This window comes from Microcaecilia unicolor, chromosome 10, assembly GCF_901765095.1.
Source record: "Microcaecilia unicolor chromosome 10, aMicUni1.1, whole genome shotgun sequence".
Lineage (NCBI taxonomy): Eukaryota > Metazoa > Chordata > Amphibia > Gymnophiona > Siphonopidae > Microcaecilia > Microcaecilia unicolor.
The window spans coordinates 17,814,216-17,833,434 of record NC_044040.1 but is presented as its reverse complement, the minus strand read 5'-3'; the positions used below and the strand labels follow the sequence as shown (position 1 = coordinate 17,833,434).

Genomic DNA, 19,219 nt, shown 5'->3' with positions numbered 1-19,219 from the left:
TTTCTCAGGAATCTCTCATGAGGAACTTTATCAAAAGCTTTCTGAAAATCTAGATATACTACATCAGCTGGCTCACCTTTATCCACGTTTATTCTCGCCTTCAAAGAAATGAAGCAAATTGGTGAGGCAAGACTTCCCTTGGCTGAACCCATGCTGACTCTGTCCCATTAAATCATGTTTGTATATGTGTTCTGTAACTTTATTCTTTATAATAGTTTCCCCTATTTTGCCCTGCACCGACATCGGGCTTACTGGTCTATAATTTCCCAGATCACCCCTAGGACCCTTTTTAAAAATCGGTGTCACTTAACCCTCCATTACTCCAGGTACAAAATAAGTACTTGTATATAATGTGTAAACCACATTGATTTTAACCACAGAAAGGCGATATATCGAGTCCCATCCCCTTTCCCTAATGTGTGTGACCGAGTTGTGTGTTATCCCTTCTCCAAAGAGGAGCATCTTGAGGAAAATGACGGCATCTGAATAATCACAGTACTTGGCTCCTCAATCCTCCCTTGAGTTCAGTTTTTAGAAAAAAATATTACCTGTCTACTTGATTTGTAAAATTGTGAGTGGTGTGGAACAAAGTAAATAGAGACTGATTTAGCTTTTGTGATAGGAGGAGGTGTTTGTCAGGGTGACTGTCTTGGGCTCTATGCTTTGAAGGCCCTATGTGATTAGGGCAGTTTTTCTATTCTTTTTATTGCTGTACTGTAGATTTGTGCACTGATTTGAGTGTGGTGTTAAAAACCAAGGAGGTGGTATATATATTAAGCATTTGTTTCCTGTGCAGAATAGTGGCAGGACTGGAGATTGTAGATCTGTGGAATAGTGGCAGGGTAAATTCTTTGATCAGAAGACCCATTCTTCCAGACTGATGCAGGCCTTGTACTCCTAGGGCTCGGGGACACTAAAACTAAATGGTAATAAATGTAAAACGAATTTTAAGACACTTTTTGTCAGGTAACGCACAACTAAGCTATGCAGTTTGCTATTGAATGTGGTCAGGGTTAAATAATACAGGCAATTTTAAAACAGGTTTAGACAAGATTTTAGAGGACAGATTCATTAACAACTGTTAAGTAGGTACGGTTATGTGAAAAAGCCCCCCCCCCCCCCCTTCTGATTTACCCTATTACATATGTCACATTGAATAGTTTCTGATCTTTAAACAAAATGTAATATTGGACAAAGGGAACCAGAGTGTAAACAATAGTTTTTACATTATGTCATGTAAAGAATAAACTTTTAACACCTATTAATCCATGAGGAAAAAAAGTGTCCCCTTTTTGTTATTGAATGAACCAATTGACCAATTTTAATTGAATTAGATTCATCTGATTTTGAATATAGCTGGGTTTGGTTGCAGTCAGTCCTGTTGAATCTAAACTTCACTATATATTGAACCTTAACCACAAAGTTTTGAAAAGAAGGCTATGCCACAATGAAAGGAAATTCCATAAGAGATGAGAGAAAATGTTAAAATATATTGGTCTGGAAGAGGTTACAAAGCCATTTTCAAATCTGTGGGACTCCACCAAACAACATTGAGAGCACTGTTATCTCCAAATGAAGCCTTGGAACAGTGCTGAATGTTGAGCAACCAAACAGAAGTAAAACACTCTGCAGACTCAACACAAGCAAGTGCATAAAGCAGAGGTGGTCCAGAGAAGGGGTTCTCCACAAACAGATTTATTGATCATTGACCCAACTTGGCCAAGCGCCATAATCCCACCCATTCTAGGGATTGCTTTTATACATCTTCTCCCCCCCCCTCCAGGTTCTAGAATAGTGGGAAGCTACATAATGGAAGGAGAAATTTTGTTTTGACAATTTTCTTTCCATTAGTCCTTCCCACTATTCTTGAGATTTCTGAGATGTTTAGTTGGTGCGAAGTAGCAAATAATGACAGTCATCTTGCCTGGTGCTTCCTGCATATCTCTCTTGTTCTCTACAAGTTGTCCAGAAATGAGAGGTCCACACGTTTGCTCATCTGGTTAGTGTTAGGTTAGCGAGTTGTTTAAAGTTTGTGTTGTTCTGAGTATTATCCTTACTGCTTGCCTACATAAATACTGAGGAGCTGGACTGGATGCCAAAAGAGATCTGGGCTCAGTTTTCAGTTCTCCATCTCCACCTGCTGTTTGATGGACACAATTTCCTTTTTATTAGTCCTCTCCACTGTTCCAGAGCCTGTGAGATAGATATCGGGTAAAACCTAATTTCTCCTCAGTACTCCCCTCAACATCTAGTGCTTTCATGTCACAGTGCTCACTTCACTCCTCCACCCTCCCAATACCTGGTCAAAGCCACTGGTGGTCTTGCCAGCAAGATGGTTTCCCCACATGTATGTTCAGTTCCTCCTTGCAGGCTCTGACCAACAGCAGCTTCTTGAGGGGTGGGGTACTGCAACTGGTATATTTAAGATTGAGACAGAGGGAGAGACTGAGACTAGCTGGATGTATAGCGAAGATTGGTCTGTTAAGAGAGTACAGCTGCCACTAGGGAGGAAGCCTCTGCTTCGCCTGAGAAATTATTGCAGAGTGAGGGGGGGGGGGGCCTGGACACAAGCTTGCATACATATCCCCATATTTCTTGTTTTGCCAGAGTCACATGATTGGTGCAAGATGTGTAGTGTCTTACATAGCACTGGAGATGGTCGATCCCTTCTGTGTGCATATATACCCAGCCCATGAGCGACAAATGGACCCAATCTGCTCTACCTATATTTCTCTCTGTGTATATGTACTTATGTGTATCTGTAAATTTAAAAATAAAACGTCCATGCCCATATCACATACACATTATGGTAGAGTAGCTTTGGTTTTCTTTAACTCATTCTTTCCTCTTGGATCATGGAATCACAAAGAGAATAACAGGTCATCTAGGTTGGGAGGGCAGTGTATTTGTGCCTGCTCCTGAATCTGCAGAAATCATGGCTAAAATGAAGTGCTGGGCTGGATTAAAGCATAGCAAACTAGGCACGTACGTAGGGTCCAAAATGTGCTCTGGGGATGCCAGCTGTCTGGATTTCTTTCAAAAATTTTATTACATATAGAATTCAAAAGGATAGATTTATGTTTATATTTAAAACTCGACATGGCCATGTTTTTCTGTAAGGCTGGTTCTTGAAGCAGCCTTATGGTGAAACATAACCATGTTGGTATTTTACTATAAACTTTTAAGCCTATATATTTTTCACATTTCTTTGTTCTACATGTAACAAATTTTTATTTGTTTTGTCTCATTGGATTCTGCAGGGGCCTTGCCTCTTTTCATTAACCCCCCATCCCCCCGGGACTGTACAGAAATGGCTTCCAGACATGAATGTTTTTCAGAGTTTGGATCACCATAGCTCTCTAGTACTTTCTAAGTGAGGGTCTCCTACCTGCTTCCTATTTGCCTAACAGACTGCGGGTGGGATCTGGCCAATGGGAAAGCACTAGAAGACTGCTGTGTAGGGAGGGCTTACATGATCTTGCTTAGCATTGCTACTCATTAACTATTGAACTGCTCAGAGTAACCAATTTTTAGTAGTGAGTGGCAGTGCTAGAGTAAAACATCAAAATCTCTTTTGGAAAGTACGAACGCCCCCTCAAATCACAAAAGTCAGGAACCTTGTAAAACAGTTAGATTCAACACTTACTCTGATTCCCCAAATCCAAACAACCTTCAAGAACTTCTTCTACTATTTACGACAACTATGCTGCCTCTCTCCCTATATCGAGAAGGAAAGTCTTATCCCAGTTGTGCATGCCATGATAACATCAAGACTGAAGTATTGTAATGCACTTTACAATGGTTACAAAAGGTCTTCACCAGCTCCAGTTGATTTTAGAATGCTGCAGCAAGACTCGTAGAAGGTTGCAAGCGATGTGACCAAAAACTTCATTGTCTACCAGTAAAATACAGGACTAAATTAAAAAAAAAAAAAACTGATCTTCAAGGCCCTTAAAAGAAATGGCCCTGAGTACTTGACAAACAGGATGACACTACACATCTCCAAGGATACCAAGGGGTACCCCTAACCACACCTTCTCCAAAAGACATTAGATGATATGACAGGTGCAAGCGAGCCTTCTCCAGAGTAGCCCCCCACCACTGTGGAATGCACTCCTTGAAAGGCTGTGCTTAACACAAGACTATCTGTACTTCAGGAAGCAGGTGAAACTTGGCTCTTCAACCAGGCTTTCAATGGAAGAAGTAAGTAACTACTTAGTCACACACACTCACTCTAACTCTCACTGCAGCACCTTATTTTCTGACTCCTCTTACTCTTATCAATAGACAGTGTAGGGTATAAGCAAAGATGGAACATATTAAAATGATCTATTACATATTGTGTTGGCATTGTAAGTAGTATACTATGCCATATTTTGTATTTTGAATATTTTTACTGCTGTAATTGTCTATTGCTGATGTCTGATTTATTCTTACCGTTCACCGCCTTGAGTGAATTCTTTCAAAAAGGCGACAAATAAATAAAATGATTGAATCAAGGTTTAGTTTTTCTTCTGGTCTACATCCATATCATCTCAAGAGCAGCTCTGAGCAGTGTAGCTCTCCATTAATGAGCCAATCTGGACTGGCTACTTAAGCCCTGACCTGGTGCTTGAAATCAGAGTAATGAAGCTGCTCATTCCATGTCTTGGGAGTTTTGTCACTTTGCCATTTCCATAATATTATATTGTCCACATGAGCAATTATACATTTTCTTCCCCAGAGATTTATTTGCATTGCTTGAGACCAGTGGTAGACTGCCTTTATCATTGAAAGCTATAATATGAACAATCCTAGATTCAAGAAATTTTCTCTAGTGGTTCTTTTCTATCTAGGCTTTATAACATTAATTGTATGTTAAGACATATATCTCTGCAACTGAGTTGTCAAGTCATCTAATACCAGGAAGGAGATGCTTGGACTTGACTCCCAAAGCAGTGTGGGATTTGTAGTTTGGTTCTACCCATTGAAATGAGTGCTGTAAGTCTCATAATACATCAGGGTATGGTTGTTAGAAATCCAGGACTGGCTTAGTCTCCTTCATAGAACTGGAGAACTTGGCAGCTCTGTTAGAATCAAGTGTAAAAATGTCAGTTTGATCTCATTTGTCTTTTATACAAGTATTGTGCTTTGGCACATGAAATTTTGGCATATATACTAGTTTTTAATTTTCATAAACTAATCGTATATCTGTGGATAATATGTGGTACATATGGGAGTTAAAGGGAAGATTCATTTGGGGGAAGATGGGAGAAAGATGAGAGTGGAGGTGGGGAAGGGTGGGAAGAAACATCAGGAAGAGAAAAGATATAAACTTTCTGGTCTTAAAGTGTCCAAAATAGGGTTGGTTTGCAGGATAGTAACATAGTAGATGACTGCAGAAAGACCTGCACGGTCCATCCAGTCTGTCCAACAAGATAAACTCATATGTGCTACTTTTTGTGTATACCCTACCTTGATTTGTACCTGTCCTCCAGCAAGAACGTGTGAGAATTTATTGTGTCTTTCAAAAATTGTCTAGCTTTGTGTGCCCTTTTTTGGGAAGGTCTGACTTGATCTGAAGTTTACATACTCATTTGCCTACACTTTTTTGGTCACACTTTATCTCTTTCCTTTGTTATGCTTTTAACTCTGCTCACCATCTAAAAATGGGAAAATATTTGCGTTTTACTAAAATTGTAGTAATGCACGTCAATTATATCAAATGAAATATCTTGCCCTACTCCCAGAGGCTGTTTTCCAAAGCATAAATAAAATTTGACAATGCACACTAACTTTTTTTTTTTTTTTTAAACTGAAACTTATATAGTTGTAAAACAGTACTGACAGTATCGCACATGCATAGATCGAAAGTGGTACGTTCCCTTCCACCATACTAACAGACTTGCACATCTGAAAGTTGGTACCTGCAGGATTCAAATCTTGAAACAAAATTATGCATTTTTCCCACTTGGTGAAAATGGTATTGTATGCAAGCCATGCCCGAGGAGCTGCATTTTCACTTTATGCAGTGGGTATAATTTATTTTTGTATTTTGCAAACAGTAGATATTACCATCCTCTTGTTCTTCATGATAGGCACACCTAACGAAAACATTGTAGTCCAAAATGATCTGGGATGCAGCGTAATGTTGTTATGTTGTGATTAGGATTACCAGAAGCCTGTATATATTGTAGTTTTTTCTGTGTGCATTGGTACAAGGATATGGTTCTTGTCAGAGCAGTTGAGGAAGCTGTGTTTCTTTATATCCCTTCTGCCCTTTTTACTATCCCCTATCCCACACATAAATGCCTGACTGTGGGAGGGTTCCATATAGGCTACATTATTTCACGCTATGTTTACAGTTGGATATTCTGCCATTTAGAAAACTAATATCGCCTCTGTTGCTGAAGTAGGAGATTCCTGTCAACTTGTAACTTGATTCTTCTGTTTCCTTTTTACTATTCTTATTCTGCCATGTTCCATCTAGCCAAAAACCCTTTACTGATAGTCTGCTTGCATGGAACAAAAGCCCATCTTAGAATGATTCTCACTTTCTTGTTGTAGGTCGCAGATCTCCTCCGGCTAGGAGTGGCCATCGGTGTGTAGCAGATAATACTAATTTATATGTATTTGGAGGCTATAATCCAGATTATGATGAGTCTGGAGGGCCAGAAAATGAGGACTACCCCCTCTTCAGAGAGCTTTGGAGATACCACTTTGCAACCGGAACATGGCATCAGATGGGCACTGATGGCTATATGCCCAGAGAGCTGGCCTCTATGTCCTGTGAGTACAGGGTTTCAGCAGTACTGGGGTGTTGGGTAAGCATTATAAAGAATCTGTTTAAATAAAAGTATCTCTCAGTTCCTTGAAGGAAGGGAAGAGGGATTAATTGGTTTGTATAGAGAGAATTCTACCTGTACAATGTACTTAGATTGAGGTATGATACTAAAGAGGTCTCTCACGTGTGACAACCGATTTTTGATATTTTAAGCTGTGTTTATATGCTTCTCTGTCTCATCTGCTCATCTGTAATGGCTTTAGGCAAAGCACAAATATAATGTAATTTTATGTGTATTAATATATATATATATATTTTTTTTACAACAAAGATGCAAAGAGTTCAATAATTTATTTGCTTGGTTTGACTGTGTATATAACTAAAACATGCTGTCAAAACCTAATCGTACTCTGGGCTGGGAGCGTGATCTGGTTCTGCAGTTCAGTGCACAATAGTGGAGAAAGATCTTTCTAAGTTTATCAAGGGTGGCTTCTCAGCTGACCTGGTAGAAAATGCATATAAAGTTCTTAATGGTATTTTAGCCCTTGTTTTCTGATTGCTAGAGAGTGTGGGCAGGAGGGTCATTTCTACATATTAAGTGGAATTACCCAATTATACAGACATTCTGACAGGAATTTGCTGATTTTTCTTCTCCAACATGTGGAACTAAGATTCCCAAAGATATAGAAAGTCAACTACTGGCAAGTTATGCCATCTCGGTGTATATTCTAATTTTAGTAGTATCAATCACCTCAATGGAGGGGGTTTCTATATCTTCCAGTAATACCCAGCTCCAAAAACAGTTAACCATTCTTCTTATCAATAACTAGTACTGGATCTATCGGATGCGCATGTCACCACTACTCTGGCTCAAATTATCAAGCTAAGCCGGGCTTAGAGTGGGCATGTATTTATCATTGATCCAGCTTTTAACATTTTTGTAAATATTTTTAAGAAAAGGGTGTATATGGCACTTTAGCTTGAAGACAAACTTCAGCACCTGCAATGAATGGTAGCTTTTTTTTGTTTTGTTTGTTTTAGTTGAGGCTGTAAGATGTACGTACACTCAGTAAACTGATTTCTCCTTGGAATATTGGCTTATGAACTTTGGGATCCTTTTCTATAGGTTGTATAGCATGAAGAGGATCAGTAACAGACCCATGATGAGAACTTGGGTGAGGGAAAACATGCTGGGCAACTTGGTGCCACTGGGGAACTTCAGGGTTTGCTTATTGATAAGCTGTGAGATGTATCCCACCAGGAGCCCAGGAGTTATGGAGGAGGGTTTATACTAAAGGGAGTAATGTTACTATTTGTATTTGAACCAAACTCACAAATGCACAATTTTTGATAGTCAGTAGTCAGCTATTCAGTTGTAGCTAACAGTAAGGTACGGACATTCTGAAATCTGTACATGGCCATCTAGACACAATGTGGTGGTGTGCTCTTAAACAGTTGAAGTGTCTGGTGTTCTCCCAGTGGCGTAGCCAGACAGCCAATTTTGGGTGGGCCTCCCACCAAAGTGGGTGGGCACAAAATTTTCTCTCTGCCCCGCCCCTTCCTCCCCCTATTCTCCACATCTCCCCCAGCACCTCCCAACTCAAAATAGAAACAGAAACACTTTAGCTCATGAGGAAAGTGACATCCGCTATGCACATTTCTCAAGCTATCATATTTCAGTTAAGATTCAAAATAAAATAAAATGCCTTTTCTACCTTTGTTGTCTGGTCATTTTCTTTCCATCATGTTGATCCAGTTTCTCTTTTGAACTTTCCAATCTTTCTGCTATTTCTCCTTCAAGCAGCTGCTGTCCATTTGTCTTTTTCTCCTCTCTTGTTCCATTCCCTCATTTCACTTGCCTCTGAGATATTGACCTTTCCATTTTAGCTCTTTCCTCTCTTCTCTTCTTTTCTTTTCTTTTCTTTTCTCTGTCCACCCAAATTTTATCCTAACCCCTTTTCCTTTGTTTTACTTTTCAGATACCTGTCAGATTTCCATTTCCTTTCCACACACTAGTTCTCCTATTCCCCATCTCTCTACTTCCCCAGCCATCCATTCCCTTCCATCTTCAATCTATTCCCCATTACCATATTTCTTTCCCCTGTAATCACCATCTTCCTCGCGTTTATTTCCTTGCCACCCCCTTGGCCACTCCCACATGGTTCCACCATTCCCAGTGTCTCTCTCCCTCCACCCTTCTAGCCCAGCATCTGCTCCCTCTCTTCTCCCCATCTTCACCCCTCCCAGCATCTTCCTGTCACTTCTCTCTTTCATCTTGCCCCCCTCTCCTGTGATCCAGTGTGGCCAGGATTTCCCCCACTCCTTCCCTGATGCCCACACACACGTCCAGAACCTCTCCCTTCCCTTCAGCCCACTCCCCTTTGTCTTCCTCACCCCCCACACACATCCAGAACCTCTCCCTTCCCTTCAGCCCCCTCCCCTTGCAGGGCGAGCAGACCACTGTCTTCCTCACCCTTTCCCACCTTCGCTGCAGCGCTTGTATTTGACACTATCAGCGCTGCCTCCTCCACCTCACAGTCTCCGTGTCCCCCCCCCCCCCGTGGCAGTGCTAACAATTTGCTACCGGTGCTGCCTGACATCACAGACGCGGAGCCGACGACCTGCTCCAGGACCTTCCCTCTGCCGCGTGCGTTCTTCTGCCCTGCGTAAACAGGAAGTTGAATCAGCGCGGCAGAGGGAAGGCCCCGCCCCCGGAGCAGGACGTTGCGCCGCGTCTGTCAGCTGTCAGGCAGTGCCGGTAGCAAATCGCAAGCTGCCACGGGAGTGGGAGATGGACTTGGAGACTGTGAGGTGGAGGAGGCAGCGCCGATAGCGTAGTAGAAGACAAGCGCTACGGCGGGGTGGGAGAGGGTGAGGAGACACGGTGACATCTGGGTGGGCCTGATTAAAAACTGGGCGGGCCTGGGCCCATCCAGGCCCACCCGTAGCTACGCCCCTGTGTTCTCCTTATATGGACCTGGACTTCACAGAATCTGGTGAGACAGGAAAGGGCTGTAAAATGGGCACTGGGATACTATTCACATTGACAAGCACAGAAGAGGTTTTGTGTGTTACAAAATGCCAGTAGTAGGCAAAAAGTATGCTTCTGAACTGCTACAGAATGTTTACATTCAAACGAATCTGATCATATTGAAGTTGAATTCAGTGCTAATATAGTGAAAATGATGATCTCTTTGTAATCTAGTTATTTTCTTCTAGTGGTTTTGCATGGTTATAATCTCCTCGTATTTGGGGGAACTGGAATCCCGTTTGGTGAGAGCAATGGCAATGATGTCCATGTCTGTAATGTGAAATATAAGCGCTGGGCCTTACTCAGTTGTCGGGGAAAGAAACCAAATCGCATATATGGGCAGGTATGTATGCACTTAACAACATACCAATCGTGTTTTGTTTTTTCTTTGAATATTGTGAGAGGATAGGCTCACCTGTAACAATTTTACAAGCACTAATTTAGCAAGGATCATATGGGAAAATTGGGTCAGGAGTTGAGGATGGTAAGAAGGGTCTGCTTTTGCAGTCTGATAAGGAGTATCATTGCTGGGTATTAGCTGGAGGGCCTGAAAGCTCACATGCTATTCTCACACCTTGAGAATGTTTCTAAGCTTTCTGTTGGATTTGATAACACTATATATTTGGTTCTTTTTTTCTTGCTTACTATTTCTATCTCAGAACTGTTTGAATTTATTGCTCTCTGATTTGGTTTTCATATGTGGACTCAATTTATAATAAATATGATGCACACTCCCTACCCATTCTCTGGCTTGTGATGGATCATTTCCAGTTGAAATGGAGTGGGGGTGGGGAGGCTGCATTGGGGGTGCCAGTCTTGCGGCTGTGTAGGCTGTTCCTCTGTAATTCATGGTTCTAATGAAAGGGGAATCCTTCAAGCCCATTCTTTACCTGAAAGGTGTCAACACAGTGCTTTGCTCTGAGTTCTGGATGGAGATGCTGCATTTGGTCATCACCTCTGTTCGATTGGGCAAGTTTCTTACCTGCCTTCACATTGTCATCCAAGAAGCTCACAGGTGCTATTTGTGTTTCCTTATCCTGGGGAAAAAGTTTGTTCTACATTCTCCTGTTTTGAGGAGGACTTGAGGGGTCATTGCCAGATCAAAGGTGGTGGTGATGGTGGCCGTGGCCCAGCTATGTGCCCAGGGCATCAGGATGCACCCCTATCTTGACAATTTGGGTGATCAGGGCTGATTCTGGAAGAAGAATCCAGAGCAGTCATCTCCCAGGTGACACAGCTTCTGGAGGACCCAGGGTGGGGTGACCTGGACAAAGAGCCATTTGGTTCCATCTTGGTGGTTGGAATATATGGTGGTCCTGTTCAGCACTGCTCAGGGGCCAGTGTTCCTCACAGAGGAGCAGATGCACAAGCTCTAGCCCCAGCTGTGGAGTCTCTGCACTTTGCAGACCCCATGGGTGTGGTGCTACCTTTGTTCTGGTCGATGGTGGCAAGTCTAGAAGTAGTCCTATGGGTGTGTATGCATGTGCAACCACTTCAGAGGGGCTTGCTGTCATGCTGGTTGCCCAATGCCAGGAGGGTCCTCTTTTGGGTTCCAAGGCTCTGTCCTCTCCTGGTTCTCCTCTTATCTCTCCCACCGCACCTTCAGGGTACACTCCCATGGATCTTCCTCCACTCCCATCCCACTATCTGTTGGAGTTTCCCAGGGATCTGTCCTTGGACCCCTTCTTTTCTCAATCTACACCTCTTCCCTGGGCTCGCTGATCTCGTCTCATGGTTTTCAGTATCATCTTTATGCTGATGACACCCAGCTATACCTCTCCACACCTGACATCACCGTGGAGACCCAGGCCAAGGTATCGGCCTGTTTATCCGACATTGCGGCATGGATGTCCAACCGTCACCTTAAACTGAACATGTCCAAGACCGAGCTCCTCGTCTTTCCTCCTAAACCCACTTCTCCTCTTCCTCCACTCTCTATCTCAGTTGATAACACCGTCATCCTCCCCGTCCCATCTGCCTGCAACCTTGGAGTCATCTTCGACTCCTCCCTCTCCTTCTCTGCGCATATCCAACAGACTGCCAAGACCTGTCGCTTCAACATCAGCAAAATTCGCCCTTTCCTCTCTGAGCACACCACCAGAACTCTTGTCCACGCTCTCATTACCTCTCGCCTTGATTACTGCAACTTACTCCTCACCGGCCTCCCACTCAGCCATCTATCCCCCCTTCAATCCGTTCAGAACGTTGCTGCACGTCTTATATTCCACCAGAACCGATATACTCATATCACCCCTCTCCTCAAATCATTTCATTGGCTTCCGATCAGATATCGCATACAATTCAAGCTCCTCCTCCTTACCTACAAATGCACTCAGTCTGCGGCTCCTCACTACCTCTCCACCCTCATCTCCCCCTATGTTCCCGCCCGTAACCTCCGCTCACAGGACAAAGCCCTTCTCTCAGTACCCTTCTCCACCACTGCCAACTCCAGGCTCCGCTCATTCTGCCTTGCCTCACCCTATGCCTGGAACAATCTTCCTTTACCCATACGCCATGCCCCCTCCCTACCCATCTTCAAATCTCTGCTTAAAACTCACCTCTTCACTGCTGCCTTCTGCGCCTAACCGCTTGAGAAATATAGAATGCCCCAATCTATCCACCCTATCAGATTAACTGTTCACTTGTCCTCAAGATTGTACACTTGTCTTTAGATTGTTCTCTTGTCTTTTAGATTGTAAGCTCTTTGAGCAGGGACTGTCCTTCTATGTTTAAATTGTACAGCGCTGCGTAACCCTAGTAGTGCTTTAGAAGTAGTAGTAGTTGCCAGGGGTGGGCATGCCATAGTGGTTTTGACTTCAGACTTCAAGGCCAGAGTGCCTGTTAACGCAAGTGGTTCAGAGGAACCTCATCTGGTGGACTAATGCAGATCATCTGAAGGGGGTTCCCTTGGACCTTTGAGTGGATTATGGTGACCACAGATATTAGCTTCAGAGACTGATGGGCTACTTGCAGGTGGCATAGGGCCTTTGGTTGGGAGATTACTAGGGGTATCAGGCTTGTGCTGCTGGAGTTCCTCCCATCTTGCAAGGCAGAGCTGTGTGGGTGATGTTGGCCAATGCTAGGTTGATGGCATATATCAACAAGCAGGGGGACATGAGGAGCCAAGATGTAGCACAGGAGATAGCAGCTCTATGCTGCTGGGCAGAGAACCGCCTAATGCTGTTGGCAGTTCACATTGCGGGCCAAAAAAATTCCAGCCAAATTCATCAGCCAGTCTATCCTGGAACTAGGGGAGTGAGAGTTGAGCCTAGTGGTCTTCCAACTGATAGTGGACAGGTAGAGGAGGCAGATGTTTGATTTGAAGGCCTTGAGCCACAACACCAAATCAGTTCACGTCTTCAATTGCAGAAAAGAGACTGGGCCCACTGATGCCCTAGTGCTAGAATGACCCCCAGCAGCAACTGCTCTACATATTTCCTCCTTGGTCCCTTTTATAGGGAGGGTGCTGCTCAGAGTGGCCAGCACATCTCTGATCCTCTGGCCCTGGAAGGCCTCGGAGGCCTTGGTACACAGACTTGGTGTGTCTACTAGCAGGTGCCCCCTGGATGTTCCAAGGGATTGAGGTCTCCGATGGGCTGGTGGATATGGAGGATCCACATCTCTTTTGGCTTAGTTTGGCCCTTAAGAGGCAAGATCTCTGAGCTGTGGTGACTTCTACCCATCTAAGGGCCTGTAAGTTGTCCACCTCCCTGGCTTACTTTCAAGTCTGGAAGGTGAATGCTGGTATTCTAGCGTTTCATGCACTTGCTTTCTCGGGGTTGGCCTTCAACTGAGAGAATTCAGATGGCTGTGCTCAACTGTTAGGGATATTTATTGGCCTTTCCTTCGAAGCCTGCCTTTCAAGACTGCAGCCTGGAGACACCCTGGGCTCTTTGCTTTTCTGTCTGTGTGTATATTTAGGTTAGAAGTTAATTGTTGAATGTGATTATGCTACAGTCGTGGATGAAGCTTTGGGGTGGCTCACAGGACGTTATGCTGCTTTGGCAGTAGTGTACTAGAGAGAGTTCTAGGAGAGCACAGCCTATATTCTGGTGATGTCACTGGAAGTCTCAGCTTTTTACCTCCATCGGAGGAAAGGGAACACAATTTCACTTGTTCAGACTGGTATGGCTGGACTAAAGGAAGAAAAAAATTAATACCGTGTTTCCCCGAAAATAAGACACTGTCTTATATTCATTTTTGCCCCCAAAAATGCGCTAGGTTTTATTTTCAGGGGCTGTCTTATTTTTAGGGGAAACATCGGGGTTGGATCAGGGTTGGCCTGCCCACCCTCCATCGCTCCCGGAACTAACCTTAAACGCCTCCTTTCACCTTCGCAGCAAGCATCAGCAGGGCAGACCACTCTTTCCTTCCGTGTTCCTCCCTCGCCTGACGTAACGTCCGCGAGGGCGGGGCACGAAAGGAAGGAGAGGTCTGCCCTGCTGCTGCTGCTGCTTGCTGCGAAGGTGAAAGGAGGCGTTTAAGGTTAGTTCCGGGAGCGACGGAGGGGGGGGGGGGGCCGGTGACCTTGGGTGGGGGGCGGCCCGGGGGCGGCCTTGTCCGGCTCTCGGCGGCCCTGCTTTCAAACAAAAATTTACTAGGTCTTACTTTCGGGGGAGGCCTTATATCTACCAATTCAGGAAAACCTCTAGTAGGTCTTATTTCCGGGGGATGTCTTACTTTCGGGGAAACAGGGTAGATAATTCTAAATTTCACCTTCTAATGTAGATCTGAATAACAGTTTATGCTAGGTCCTTTTGGTATTAACAAGATTGAAAGTGTATTATCAGCAGCGCATTCATGCAACAACAAATGTGCTTCTCGCCCAATACATTCTTTCCAACCCAATAGAATATAGGAAAGAAATTATAATTACTAGGGATGGTAGAGGCTGACCATATTTCAATTTCCATTCCCCCCCCCCCCCCCCCCAGCAAAAGGAGAAGTTAATTTTGGTCACAGATCTGGTTTCATTAGAAACCGAAGAGCCTGGGTTCAGTTAGGCTCTAAGGGATGGTGTTTGAGATGAATGTTGTGTGTAGGTAACATGCACTCTTTTTACACATAGTGCGCCTCCTCCCCCCTTTAAGAGGGCTCACTAGTAACTTTCCATTTCAAATGGGAGGGGGTGGAATAAAAAAAACATTTTCTGGGTGCCCATCCCTAACAATCACCCCTGCACAGAAATGTTTGACACCTTTAATACACTCGATGCGGTGGGACCAGATTTGGTGTTCGGTAGAGTAAGAACTGGGGGAAAAGACATGTCAAATTTTGAAAATAGGCTGGAATGGATTAGATTGGGTATTCTGGGAAATAAAAATAAATAAAATTATTAGGGGGGGGAATCCCCTTATTCCCCCCCCCCCCCCTCCAAAAAAAAATTTGTATGGGAGAGGCAATTACAGCATCTGCTGATGACAACATCTAGTGGCTAAATACATTCACACTTGGGTTGGGTAAAAAATGAATGGAATGTTATAAAGAAAATTATCCATGGGGCTCCAATTCTAAGAAGCACACGAGTGTCATATAGGAACGTGTGCATACGAATTCCATGAGCTGTGCTCCACGGTGCATTTTCCACTTGTTTAACTTCTCTTTCTGTCTTCACACCAGGCCATGACTATTATCAATGGTTTCTTGTATGTATTTGGAGGAACAACTGGATATATTTACAGCACTGACCTGCACAGGTTAGATCTTAACACCAGAGAATGGATCCAGCTGAAGCCGAATAACCCACGCTCTGATCTCCCAGAGGAGAGGTGAGGACAACGGGAGGGAGCTTGGCTTTTACACGTATAGATCAGTGGTGGAAAGACTACTTGCTCTTCTTATGATGAGTGTACACCATCCTGTATAATAATTCTCACCACCAACATTCTAAAGTAGCTGCCTGTGTCCGTGGCTCCTGGAGTTGCTGAGCTAGGCTCCGTAGCCAGGCTGACGTCACTCACAGCTGATTCACTGCCCCTGGAGTAAGACCCCGGAGGAGCGCAGCGACGTGAGAGGCGAGAGGAGGAGCGGCTGCAGAGCCGACAGCCAATGCCTGATGGCTGTCTGCGGTGCCGCGCTTGATGTTTAAAAACATTTGTTTTTTTTTTCTTTTTGTAGCGGCCGCTGCTGCTCAACAGGAGAAGCAGCAGTGGCCGGATAGCGTTACCAGTGGCAGCTGCGGGTGGCGAGGGGGTTTGATGCGCCGGGGGAGGAGGAGGGTCGCTGGACATGGATGGCTGGAGGGGGGCAGGGGAGAGGGAGGTGGGGGAAGGGGTCCTGAGACCAAAGAGGTGGGGATGGGGGGTGGAGGACCTGCAAGAGGGGGGGCACACACTCACTGTCTCTCACATACACTCTGTCTATCACACTCTCTCTCTCTGTCACACACAGTCTCACACACTCTCTCACACAACACACACACACACTGTCTCTCTCTCATTCTCTCTCTGACACACACACTCCGAGGAAAACCTTGCTAGCGCCCGTTTCATTTTTGTCAGAAACGGGCCTTTTTTACTAGTTGTAAATAATGCTGTATGGGACTATGCTACTTTTGGGATTTGTAACAGTTGATGTGGTTGGGGCTAGGAAGATACATCCCCCCCCCCCCCCCCTCCCCACACACACACACAATACTGCTGAACTGATTATAAGTAAAATTTTTATTTTTCCTTTTTATTGGAATGGTTGATGCTATAAGAGAGGCAGATGATGATAATTTCATTCTAAGCAGCTGTGCATTCCTGGAACAGGGTAGTGCTAAGGCAGTGGTTCCCAAACCTGGTCCTGGAGGCACCCCAGCCAGTCAGGTTTTCAGAATATCTACAATGAATATTCACGAGAGAGACTTGCATACGCTACCTCCACTACATTCAAATCTCTCTCGTGAATTCTAAGTCAAGGGTTCTTAACCAGTGGTGCCCACACCCTGAGGTCAAAAGATGTGTGGAGAAAGGTCTTGAAATCTGAGGCAGTTTGACTCTTTCTAGACGGTGAAGGCAGTTTTTAGGACAGTTTTCAAAGGAATTTGCCCAAAACATACAATGTATGTGACGATGTGTTGCACTGTCCAAAACTGAACCACAGTTTTGAGCATTGGTCAAAGATAAACAGCAGCAATGCTCTCACGGTGACAAAATGTAGGTATTACTTTAAATTAGTACACTCGTACCTTTGTGACAAAGGCTGTGACCTAATGACTGAAATTAGTGATTTGCTATTGCAGTGCTTATGAACGAAATGTTTCCTAGTACGTATCATTTGTAGACAGTTATATTTATTCAACATGTACAAGCTATGTAGCATTGTAGCTTTAAGTGTGACTTGTTTGGTAGTATAACTGTGTACTAATGTAATTTTTAGCGATATGTAAGTGATTAGCACTGTTAACGGCTAATAATTGGTGACGTGTATAATTCATTTAGGAAGGTGGTCTAAAGGTTGTTAATCCCTGATCTGAGTGAATCACCAATAACTTGTACAGTAGTAGTCTCACTTCTTTTTAAATTAATGATTTTTAGTTTTAGCTCCAGGCTGATTTTTAGTCAGGTACAGTAAGTGTTTTTTTTCCCCCCCCCCTATACCTGGAAAGCTTTACATTCTGATTTATGCATCCCTTTGGATTTGGCCACTACCTCCTTCCCCCCAATTTATGCCCTTCTGCCTTGGAGTACTGGGGATCGCTTCTGCCCATGCCAATTCCAATCTCAAAATGGCTGCTTCAATGTCCAGTAGGAGGATGCAGCAGCCATTTTGAATGCGAATGAGGCCTGGGTTTCTAAGGTAGGCCCAGAGAGGGCCTGCAGATGGTGGTGGTGGTGGTGGTGGGGGGTGTATTTAGTTGGGGGGAGGGGCCAGGAGGGTCCACTTAGCTGAAGGTTGCAATGCCATACCAGCTTTGCCAATTTTGGATTCAGTCGGAACTTAAAAACCCAGTTTGTCATCCTCTACCTTGAGATTTCTGAAATCGCATCTTGTACTGTTATTTCCTTGTAACCTTTCCGAGAAGAAGAAAGATTTAAGATACTAATTGAAAAACAGCCATAAAAGGTGATCCTAACATCATGTATCATACGTGATATCTTTTTGTGTGTGTGTATATAGGTGTACAGTGGGGGAAATAAGTATTTGATCCCTTGCTGATTTTGTAAGTTTGCCCACTGACAAAGACATGAGCAGCCCATAATTGAAGGGTAGGTTATTGGTAACAGTGAGAGATAGCACATCACAAATTAAATCCGGAAAATCACATTGTGGAAAGTATATGAATTTATTTGCATTCTGCAGAGGGAAATAAGTATTTGATCCCCCACCAACCAGTAAGAGATCTGGCCCCTACAGACCAGGTAGATGCTCCAAATCAACTCGTTACCTGCATGACAGACAGCTGTCGGCAATGGTCACCTGTATGAAAGACACCTGTCCACAGACTCAGTGAATCAGTCAGACTCTAACCTCTACAAAATGGCCAAGAGCAAGGAGCTGTCTAAGGATGTCAGGGACAAGTTCATACACCTGCACAAGGCTGGAATGGGCTACAAAACCATCAGTAAGACGCTGGGCGAGAAGGAGACAACTGTTGGTGCCATAGTAAGAAAATGGAAGAAGTACAAAATGACTGTCAATCGACAAAGATCTGGGGCTCCACGCAAAATCTCACCTCGTGGGGTATCCTTGATCATGAGGAAGGTTAGAAATCAGCCTACAACTACAAGGGGGGAACTTGTCAATGATCTCAAGGCAGCTGGGACCACTGTCACCACGAAAACCATTGGTAACACATTACGACATAACGGATTGCAATCCTGCAGTGCCCGCAAGGTCCCCCTGCTCCGGAAGGCACATGTGACGGCCCGTCTGAAGTTTGCCAGTGAACACCTGGATGATGCCGAGAGTGATTGGGAGAAGGTGCTGTGGTCAGATGAGACAAAAATTGAGCTCTTTGGCATGAACTCAACTCGCCGTGTTTGGAGGAAGAGAAATGCTGCCTATGACCCAAAGAACACCGTCCCCACTGTCAAGCATGGAGGTGGAAATGTTATGTTTTGGGGGTGTTTCTCTGCTAAGGGCACAGGACTACTTCACCGCATCAATGGGAGAATGGATGGGGCCATGTACCGTACAATTCTGAGTGACAACCTCCTTCCCTCCGCCAGGGCCTTAAAAATGGGTCGTGGCTGGGTCTTCCAGCACGACAATGACCCAAAACATACAGCCAAGGCAACAAAGGAGTGGCTCAGGAAGAAGCACATTAGGGTCATGGAGTGGCCTAGCCAGTCACCAGACCTTAATCCCATTGAAAACTTATGGAGGGAGCTGAAGCTGCGAGTTGCCAAGCGACAGCCCAGAACTCTTAATGATTTAGAGATGATCTGCAAAGAGGAGTGGACCAAAATTCCTCCTGACATGTGTGCAAACCTCATCAT

At 44.3% G+C, this 19,219-nt stretch overlaps 1 protein-coding gene across 2 annotated transcripts in view; it reads left to right on the top strand.

The window, feature by feature from the left end:
• KLHDC10 (kelch domain containing 10) overlaps positions 1 to 19,219 on the top strand; it is a 66,089-nt gene that overhangs the window by 36,249 nt on the left and 10,621 nt on the right. For both annotated transcript variants that reach the window (XM_030217209.1, XM_030217210.1), the window contains 3 exons: positions 6,547 to 6,768; positions 9,983 to 10,137; positions 15,414 to 15,562. In XM_030217209.1, coding sequence (XP_030073069.1) covers positions 6,547 to 6,768; positions 9,983 to 10,137; positions 15,414 to 15,562 — 526 coding nt within the window. The remainder of the gene's footprint in view (positions 1 to 6,546; positions 6,769 to 9,982; positions 10,138 to 15,413; positions 15,563 to 19,219) is intronic.